Raw genomic sequence first — 10,384 nt, 5'->3', positions numbered from 1 at the left:
GTACACTAACTCTAACTAAATAAAATGAAAAATGAAGTACTTCGGTCACACTGGCCGCATCACAAGGGATCCATACGCCACGGGGCTGGGGCTGTTGCAGACAGAAGGCTTCCATCATTACAGGAAGTTCTACTGGGCAGCACTTGTCTGCTGCTGCTTCTTACCTCCGCCCAGGTATCCATGGCAACATTCCAAGGGGCTGCCTTGAAACCCCACCAGGACCCAGAACAATACTCGGGGAGTGAAATTGCCTTTTAATATTGGATCCTGGGACGCCTGGATGGCTCAGTCGTTAAGCATCTGCCTTTGGCTCAGGTCATGATCCCAGGGTCCTGGGATCGAGCCCCGCATCGGGCTCCCTGCTCGGCGGGAAGCCTGCTTCTCCCTCTCCCACTCCCCCTGCTTGTGTTCCCTCTCTCGCTGTGTCTCTCTCTGTCAAATAAATAGATAAAATCTTAAAAAAAAAAGTTGGTTGTAGTAAAGGGGATATTTGCCAAGGTATGGGCAGGGTTGGGTAACTGACATGAGGGGGCCCAGCACCCTGGGTGAGTAGTAGTGGGGAGCTGAGACCACGCACAGGCTGAAGGTTGGGGGTTGCAGGGAGACACCAGGAGAGAAACACCTTGACTTCTTACTCTTCTCTACTCCTACCTCCTGTCCGTGCTGATCCCCGCCCACCCCCACCCCCTCCCCGGCTGAGTCTAGCAGAAGTCAGAGAGCCCAAGTGGATCTCCTGGGACACAAGGCAAGGTGAAGGGTGGATGGCTGAAAATCAGCCCCGCTTGATTCCCTCTAACCCCCGCCCCCACCCACCTGTCACCCATAGGCCTCCGTTGGCCCCTGAAAACCTCCACTCCACGACCACCACACCCCTCATCCCAAACTCTCCCCAGGAATCTCTGATTGCCAGCAATAGAAACCACTTCAGTTGACTGAACCTAAAAAGGGATTTTTGGGGGAGGATCTCCGGGAGTCTACAGAATGGAGAGGAAGGATGGAGAGCCAAGGCTGTAGCCTCATCGGGGTAGGTTCCTCCTGTCTTGCAAGACTCCTCTCCAGTGCAAAGTACAGGGCAACAATGCCCAGTCTGGATCCCTTGAATAGGGAAGGGGAGAGGACCCACTGTCAGTGCCCTGAAGCTGCCCCCAATGGGGCAGAGCTCCATCCCCAAAAGAACAGGGAATGGAAGCCAGATGGCTGCAACATTAATCAAACATCCTCCTCAAGATTCGACCAATGCATTTCAGAGGAGGGATCCCAAAAGGAAGGCAAGAAGGGGTACTGCCCCATCTGGGCCAAGCAGGTAGCAAATGCCACTTTTCCAGGGACAGCCCTAGTCGGAATCGTGACATGGGCTGGGCAGCCACGGAGGGACTGTCCTTCCTGAAGCCACGGGGAGTTCCCAGGGCTGTCCCTCTCTCAGAAGGGGCCCAGTGGACAGGTGCCATGGCCATGCTCAGGCTATTTCTCCCAAGGGCAGATGGAAAGACAAACAGAAGTAGGCTCAGTCCAAAATATCTTTTATATACATGGTTTATTCCTCCCAACCCCCCTGCTGCAAGCCCAGCCTCAGCTGCCCTCCCAGCATGGAGCTGCCCACCACCACCTTTCTCAGGGGCCTCCTCTCTTGGGACTGTATCTCTGGAGGGGGGGGTGGGGAAAAGGAGGGAGCCCTAGCACAGGGTGGCTCCCCTGTGCTCTCAGCCCCCACCCTCCAAGGGAGAAAGGAGGAAGGAGAGAGGCAGCACAGAACTGGGGTTTGAATACTCAAGAAGCTACAAGATAGAAGACAAAAGTAGCACACTCTGGGGAAGGGGGAAGCAGGGAGGAACCAAGGCCAGATCCCGCCCCCCAGTAGGGGTATGGCAATCCCAGGACCCAGAGGGGCAAGGGGAGGGACTGGGGAAAGAAGAAGGATCAGGGGTGGAGAAGCCCAAGGATGGTCCCACCCTGACCTGGACTCCTGGGCACAGGGCAAGGGAGGCCCGAGGAGCCCCTGCACTGGGCGATGCATGGGCCGATCGAGACCTACAGCTTGGTCAGGTCCAGCTTCAGCTTGTAGGGTGGGGGGCTGTCCCCAAAGGCATGCGATGGGGGAGGATACAGGGGCCAGTCTGGCTCTACCATGAAGCCCTTGTGCTGCTCCAGGGTCAGGGGCTGCAGGGGGAGGAAGAGGGAGGGAGGGAGGGCTACTGAGCCCCCACCCTGCCAAGGCTCCTTCCCGCCCCTGATCTCAGGTCACCCCGGCTAAGGGTTGGCATTGTTCCCCTTACTTGATAAGGAAGTAAAGAAACTTGCCCGGTGTCATACAAGAAGTCAGGGAACCTTGTCTCCAGGGGAGAGCGAGTGGCCCAATTCAGGGCCGAGGAGCGGCCCTTCTCCCACCGTTCCACCCGGCCCCACCCACCTGGAACTTGAGATGCTGGCCAGGTGCGGTCACCAGGGTGGAGCAGCTCAGCCACAGCATTACCAGCACAGAGAGGAAGAGGCAGCAGGCCAGGATCCAGCGAGGGAGCCCCGAGCGCCTGACCCGCCCAGAAGGCACGCTCAGCAGTCCTGGTGGGGTTTGGGAGGCCCTCCCCTCCAGCTACACTCCCATCCCACCCCCAGGGTCCTGCCACCCACCGGGACATGCAACTGAGGAAGTCGTTGTCCTGCAGCTCATCGGATTCCACCTTGGCCTTACTGCTAGTCTTGACTCGGATCTTGGCCTTCCTTACCTTGTCCAAGGGGCCTACAGGGTCTGAGAGACAGGGCACCTCTTAGCAGCCCCTAGGCCTCTCCCAAGAGGCCATGGCAGCCATGGAGAGGAGAAAGGAGGCCAGGAACTAGGGCAATGGGGCATGGAGTCCTGGAATAGATCAGAACCCTGGCACATGGACCGTGGAATCCTGGGGAAATAGACCGTGGAAACTGGGAGCCCTAGAAGATGGGCCAGGGAACCTAGGAAGATGAGTCACAAAACCCTGGGAGACAGACCACGAACCCCGGGAGAAGGATCATGAATCCCCGAGAGAAGAATCGCAGAACCCTGGAGATGGGACTGTGGGATCCCGGGAAACAGACCACAGAACCATGGGAGATGGATCATGGAACCCTGGAAGATGGACCAAGGACCCCTAAGAGTTGAGAGATAGAAATCCCATTCCTAGAGGGTTCATTTGCCGGGAGGATTCCTTATGGCTGTGGAGCCACCTGTGGAAGGAACATTGGTCTAGCCTCGGACCTTACCCACGTGCACCTCCAAGGCTTCAGGGTGGGATCCCCGCCAGGTCACCTCTACTCGCTGCAGACGGGCCCCCTCGTGCCCCAGGCTCTCTACCACAGGCTGGGTCTAGGTCAGGAACAAGACAGCACAGAAAGAGCCATTTAGAAAGGCACCACCTTGGCCCTGGGAAGTGCATCTCTGTGTCCCACGTAGGCTACATTGTCCCATGCCCAGCTGGGACATAGTTCCCCTGGGTGCAGAGAGGACACCCTTCTGTGGGGCTGTGGGCTGTAACATCAGGGACGCGGTTCCCTGTTGGTGCAGGCATCTCAGTTCCTCTTGACCGGATCCTTTAGCTCCTGAAGTAGGAACGCGGGCTAGGCGGATAGAAGCACAGGGATTGGCTGAGAGATGGTCACATGAGCCAGCCAGGGCCAATCAAAGTAAGTCTCAATAGAGCTAAAACTTCAGAGAGGTTATACCCTAGAGCCTTAGGCATCCACGCAGCCATCAGGAGGGAAGAGCTTGCCTGGGAATGCAACCACCACAAAGCGAAGCAGAGTCAAGGAGGGGAGTGAGACTGAACCCCTGAACCTAGCTGGCTCCAAACATTGATCACCCGAGGACTTTGCATCCCGTGAGCCAACAACCAGCGCATCCCACCTTCTTACCCTGATCACCCACCTACCACACTGGCACGGCCTCTGCCAGACCCCTCACCTGGAACACCACCACCTTCCCATTGTCAGTCTGCAGGTAGTACGTCCAGGTGGAGGAGACAAAGCCCTGGGCCGAGTTGACAAGGTCATTGCAGAGGGTGGAAAACAAGTCCAGGAGCGAAAGGGCCCCGCTTGGAGCTTCCAGGACCTTTCTCTGCCAAGGGAAGGCCCAAGGCACATGTCACCAAGGTAGGGAGGCGAGCCGGGAGAGTTCACTGTGACCGGAATTTGCTGAGTGGTTTGGGGCAACAGGGCTTCATGCCGTGAATGTGGCATTTGGCACGCTGTTGCCCTTGGAGAAGGGGACTGCCCTTTCTGAGCCCTAAAATGGAGCTGATTTTCTTCTGTCATGGGGTTGTTATGAGACTTCAACTAGACGATGGCACAGCACCGATGCGTAATATGTAGTAGCTGCTATTATTAAACATTTCACAGCATCATTCTTATTTTGACAGCATCAGGAGAGAATTCAGAACAGGAAGGAATGGTAGTGCAGCGTGCTTTTATGAACAATGCAGGCCTGGAGGGGGTGGAGGAAAAGGGGTGAAGGGGAGGAGCTTTCTGGGCACTCTCAGTCCAGAGGTCCCTGGCTGTGATAAATGATTTCCTGTGCCTTAGTTTCCCCTGACACAGTGTTTCCTAGACTCACTCATGGACATGACGGGTGAGCAGTTATTATCTCTCCCTGGGGTGGGGGAGTTCCTCCTCCTTAAAACTCAGTTCCGAGCCCTCCCCCCATTACAGGGGCCACCTGTTCACCAAAAGGAAAGTGCTTAGACCAGCACCTGGCATGCAGTAGGGGCTCAATAAAGTCAGCTCTTCAGATAGCCCTGAAGATGAGTGAGGTGAGGTGTGTTCACAAGCCCTGGTGGTAAATCCCATCTCTTGCCCAGCCCTAACTGTGTGACCTCGGGCAGTTGCTTCGTGGGCATGAAATGGGACTGACACTGTCCCAGGGGCCTCTAGGTGGCATGAGGAATTTGGGACAGGCTGTGGTCAGGCCAGGACCAGGACAAATGATTTATAACCACCGGCTGTTTTCTGCATTTACTCCTTGTGCGGTGGTGGGAAGGGAGGGTATTTCCCATATCAAAGAGATGATAATTGAGGTTTGAGGCAAGACAAGACTCCATCGAGGATCCCCAGTAAGCCCAGAATGGACTACAGAGCCTGGAACACTCTGGACATGAGTGCAGATTTGGGGGGTGGGGTAGAGAGAGGAGGGGGGATGGTCCCAGGGCCACAGGTGGGAGGGTGCCCACCTTCTGCTCTGGCTCAGGCTCGGGTTCAGGCTCCGGCTCCGGGTTCTGGCTCCAGCAGCCCTCGCTGCAGGCTTGCTGCTCCGTCTCCTTCACATAGGCCTCCACACACGCTGGGGGTGGGGTGGGGCGGGGAGGGGGCAGGAGGGGTGACTAGAGGGTGACCCTTCCCAGGCCACCTCTCCCCACCCCGGCCCACCCGGCCAGCCCTCACCTGCTTCACACTCAGTCTGGGTGGCGTTAGGCTTGGAGCTCCTTGCCACAAATCGGCAGATGGAGAAGAGGCGGCAGCCGCGCTCACAAGCACTGATCAGGACAGCCCTGTCATACTCATAGGGGGACTCAGAAGGGTCCTCCTCCTCAAGCTCTGCCTGGGAGAGGGGGCATTGGATTCAGGCCAGGGGGAGGGGCAGGAGGAGATTTGCACTGGAAGCATGGGCTCAGAGCAGGAGGTAGAAGATCTGTTGTTCTCTCCCTCCTCTCCCCCCCCCAATCCAGAGAGATTGAGGTGGGGAGGGGAAGGCTAAGAATATTAGTGGGGGTTCTTAGCTCTGAGGAAGGGAGAGGGGGGTGGACCATGGAGGACACTAGGTTTGGGCAATGGTTGTAAAATGGGTAAGTTGGAGAGAAACGCCCCCCTCCTCTCCCCCCCCCTCCACCACGCCAAGGCTCCAGGGAGGAGGGCAGAGATTGAGGGGGATTGTCAGGCCTGAGGAAGGAGGGAGGAGGCTAAGAGGAGGAGGTTTTGGCCTGGGAAAATGGAGATCCAGCTGGTGGGGGGGGGGTGAGGATGTGAATGGGGGCTGGTAGCACTTGGGGGGGTAGGGAGGTGGATGTGGAAGGAGGAGGAAGGGGGGGAGGAGGAGGAGAGGACCGTCAGACCTGAGGGAAGTGGGGGATGGGCGCCCCGAGGGTCTTGGCGCAGCCGAGTGCAGTCAGAGCCCGCAAGCTGGCCTAAGAAGCCTCAATCCCCTCCCCGCGCCTCCCTTGGAAGGACCCTCCCCCCAACTCCGCATTCATCGGAGGCACTCGCATCTCTAAACCCTCCGCCATCCGAGGGACCCCCCCCAGTCCCTCCCCCGCGGGAGGAACAACCCCCATCTCCATCCGAGGGACCCCCGACCCCAGCGCTCGCCTCGACAGAAGGGACCCCAGTCCTTCCCTCACCAGAGGGACCCACCTCCATTGTTGAGCCCCCATTTCCGACTCCTTCCCGCTGGGAAGAACCCCTATCCCGCGCTCGCAACGTGGGGAACCGCATCCCCAGCCCCTCCCCCACCGGAGAGATTCCCGGGTCCTCCGGCTGGCGCCGCATGCGCTTCACCTGCGGCAGCTGCGGACCAGGATAGCGGTCGCGGCACCGCAGCTGGCAGCTCTGCGTATCCCCGAGTTGCGGGGCGAAGGGGTCGCGGGCGGGCGGCGCGGGGGTGGCAGGGGGAGGCTGCAGCAGGAGCAGCAGCAGCAGCGGCGGCATCAGCGCGACCGAAGCCATGGCCGTGCCGGGAGCGCGGGGCTCGGGGGACGCCGGCTCCTGGCAGGCACCGAGGATGCAGCGGCGGCGGCGGGGACCGGGTCGCTGACGTCACCCGAGCGAGGCAGCCTGGGAAGGGGGGGCGGGGGATGCGGAGAACGGGCGGGGGAGCCGCGCTGCGGCACCGTCGGGGTGCGGGTGGGGCGGGGCAGGTGAACGGTGATCCCCCGCCGTCTGTCCCATCTCGGGGGTGCCGGGACACCTCCCTCGTATCCACGGACTAGAGGATCTCAGCCAGCTCTATGAGGCCAAAAGGAAACAAATAGGGTGATGGGGTGTCTCTTGGCCAGGGGATTCAGGGAGGGCCTCCCCGAGGAGGCAAAATTTGAGCTGGCCACGCGGGGAGGGCAGTCCAGGCACAGGGAACAGCGAGCGAGTGCCCTGAGGCGGGAGAGAGTGTTGGAAGAGGAGGTAGGAGGGCGGTGGTGCGGGAGCGAGAGACTGGAGATGGACGGACATGAGTGAGGGTCACAGCGCTGGGGCAGCGAAGGCCTCGGGAAGGTCTGTGGCATCGTGTCCTTTGCCACCCTAGTGAGAGGGGCGGCAACTTTGTAACTGGTTTGCCTCCTGTAGGAAGCCCTCCCAGGCCCTTCAAGGTCTCCCCAGCCTCTCCCCCTTCTGGCCCAGCCCTGATCCACAGGCCTGGGGGATCTAGCGCTGTCTACCCCAACTGGGGGCCTCTCGGCCCCGGGGCGGAGTGGGAGGGGGCACAGAGGTGCAAGTAGGCGCGGGGTTGGAGTGCTGCTAAAATTCCTAATTCTTGTGGGAAAACTTGGGACACACAGGGACACTTCTGGCTTCCATAACTGCCACGCTCCAAGGTGACAGATTAGAGCCCCATGAATTTCGGTTTAAGAGGTCTCCCTAGCTTCCTCTCTGTCAGCCATGGTAGTGGGGGCGCCTCCCTAAGCCTAGGTCCCCTGCAAAGACGACCCCCCTCCCCCCCGCTGGCATGCCCCGTGCAGGTGCCTGCCGAGGTCGCGCTGCTGCCCGCGTGGCTTCCATCTACGCGCCGCCCCCACAGACCGGGCGGCAGCCACTCGGGGTCGGCGGGTCAGAGGGCGCCGCAGGTTCCGGCCGAGGAGGAAGGGACCCCGGGGGGGCCTAGCGCACCCCCTCCCCTGGCCGGCCGCGGCGCTTTCATCTCCGCAGCCTCGGCAGGCCCCCACGTGGCTTAATCAGGCGCGGCTGTGCCTGGCGGACCCTGGACATCTGGATCCCGGCTGGCCCCTCCCCCGCCCCGCCCCTCCTGGGCTACGCCGCTGCGACCCTGCGGCAAGGGCCTCCAGCCCGCGGTTTTCGCGAAAGCGAGGGAACCCCGGGTCGAGCCCCCCGCGAATCAGGGCCTGTGCCTTGGGAAATAGCCATTGGTTAAGACCAATGCTGTCTCCCATTTCACAGGTGGGAAACTTAGGCTCCGGGACCCCTCAGCTGAGCTAGGATTCAAGCCCACACATGTCAATTCAGAGCGCTGAGCGCTTAAGCTTCTTCCACAATTACTGTACTTCATTCATTCCAAACAAAGCCCTTCCCAGGTATTTTCTTGCGACAACCTTGCAAAGTACGGGTAGCGTTGCCTAATTTACAGATGAGGAAACTGAGGCTCAGGGTGGGAAAAGGGGTGGGCCCAGATACAAGCGAGAGAAGCAAAGAGAGGCGGGCGGAGGTTGGGGCATCGGACATAAGAGGAGTCACTTAAAGCGCAACAGGAAAGAAAGACTCCCCGCAACCTTTTGCGGAAAGGGAAACTGAGGCTGGAGAGGTGGGAGCGCCGGCCTGGGTTGCCGGAGAAGAGCGAGGGGGCTTGGTTGCCGCCCACCCACCCCCCTTTCCGCTCTACGAGGCCGCTGGGGGCGGGAGCGGAAGGAGGACTTGACCCTGGCCCCCCAGGTGAGCCCCGGCGCCCCTCCTGCCGTTCCCGAGGGAGCAGGTCCAGGTGAGGGGCGGGAGGGCCGGCGGGCGGCCGGGGTCGGGTTTCAGGAAATCCGCCGACATTCCTTCGGGGCTTAAGAGGGAAAGTTGACTCGGCGCCGCCCCTCGCCCCCCCCCCACTTCCTACCCCCCGGGGCGGCCCGGCCGGGGGCGGCAGGCGCGGGGCGCTGCGGCCGGCCTGGGCGTGAATCAGCGGCTGGCCGGGCGTTCGGGAAGCGGCGGCCGAGGTCAGGGCGGGCATCGGACAAGCGCCCTTTGTCCCTTGCCGCCCTCACCACGACCCCGCTGACCCCCACCCTCAAGCTGGGTACATGCTGAGGAGGAGGCACGGCACGGTGGCGCCGGCTTGCTGACGGTGTGGGGGGAGGCTTGGGAGGGAAGGGGTACAGCTGTCCGCCCCCCCCACACACACCGCAGTTGGCGCCTCCTAGAACCCAGACATCCGAGGTTCTCCGGGGTGCAGAGGGGCAGGGAACCCAGGCCTCCGTGGCGGGTGCGCAGGGGCCCTGACCTAGACCTGGGCGGCACTCCTGAGGCCCCACCTCCAATGCCTATGGGGTCTGAATTTTTCACGTTCGGTGCACAAAGCTTTCAACCTAGGCATCCCAGTTACCCAGGCTCAAGCTCCAGGGTAGAAATGATAAAGCCCCACCTTCTCCCGCACACAGGTCCTGAACCTAAGTTCTGCTGTCCCAACGCCGTGTCCAGGTCCACACCCTCACTGCCCCTGCTTCCTGGGAACACAGGCCTGGAACACCGGCAGCTAATCCCATACTGAGGGGCCCTGAGCATGGGGGTCTCAGCATGGGAGAGGCAGTGCTGTGCTCTACTCATTCCCACTGGCTCTGGGTTCCTATGGGCCACTGAAGGTACTGTTAACGGCTGCCTTCTCCCCAGCGTCCCCTCAATGCCCTTCACTTACACAGGGAGCTGGGGCTGGAGGGTGTCCCCCAACCTAATCCTTAGGTGCAGAGAGTGCGGACTACGGAGGAGCCCTTCCCCGGCCCAGGTGGGGCCCTCTCTCCATCTGCCCCCTCAGTACATTCCCAGCCGCCTTCAAGGACTTGGGTCAATATTTGCCAGAAGTTCCGTCAATGCTGGCTCCCCTGCCAGTGCAAAAGGCAGTGGGACTGGGGAGGAAGGGGTTAAACCGCTGGGAGAACCGTGGGCAGGGAAGGGAGCCCCTAGGGGGTGGGGTCAAATCTCTTTCCTTAAAGTCAAAGATGTGAAGTATAGGTTCCCCGGGGGAGAGAGGGCTGGCTCCAGGGCAGGGCTGGGCAAATGATCCTTACCCTTCTGTGGGTAAGGACCAGAGAGGGATGGCTACCAGCTTGGGTCACATAGCAAGTCAGGGGGTGTGGGCCTCACGGGGACCCCAGGCAGCATGATTCACTAGGACTGAGTTTTCTTGCCACTTGGAAGGACAGAATTCTCCATCCTTCCATTTTGCAAATATCCATTGAGCTCTTCTCCCGTGGCCCTCACTGGGCCCCGCGTGAGGTCCTAATGGCTCTCAGGGCACTCACAGTCTAAAGAAAGTAAGTCTCAAGAGAAAGACAATGTTCAAAGAGCTGTGTTAGAAAGACAATTTTAAAAGGTGAAGGGGATGAAGGGTGTCTGGAAAGGGTGGGGGGCCCCTCTGAGATGACACTTGACCCGTGACATGATGGAAGAGAAGGTGCTAAGTGGGGGAAGATTTGGGGGAAGCGCATCCCTGCAGAGGGAACAGCAAATC

At 60.2% G+C, this 10,384-nt stretch overlaps 1 protein-coding gene across 1 annotated transcript; it reads right to left on the bottom strand.

The window, feature by feature from the left end:
* Positions 1-1,517: 1,517 nt before the first annotated feature.
* On the bottom strand, positions 1,518-6,766 carry TMEM59L (transmembrane protein 59 like). The gene is made up of 8 exons (XM_027585282.2): positions 6,511-6,766; positions 5,401-5,557; positions 5,190-5,299; positions 3,929-4,081; positions 3,232-3,334; positions 2,626-2,743; positions 2,408-2,525; positions 1,518-2,157 (listed from the first exon to the last, which is right to left on the bottom strand). Exons 1-8 carry the CDS (start codon positions 6,676-6,678, stop codon positions 2,029-2,031), a joined length of 1,056 nt encoding a protein of 351 aa, XP_027441083.1. The 5' UTR covers positions 6,679-6,766; the 3' UTR covers positions 1,518-2,028.
* Positions 6,767-10,384: the final 3,618 nt, after the last annotated feature.

Source organism: Zalophus californianus, chromosome 1 (genome assembly GCF_009762305.2).
Source record: "Zalophus californianus isolate mZalCal1 chromosome 1, mZalCal1.pri.v2, whole genome shotgun sequence".
Classification (NCBI taxonomy): Eukaryota; Metazoa; Chordata; class Mammalia; order Carnivora; family Otariidae; genus Zalophus; species Zalophus californianus.
This window is presented reverse-complemented; position numbering and strand designations above follow the sequence as displayed.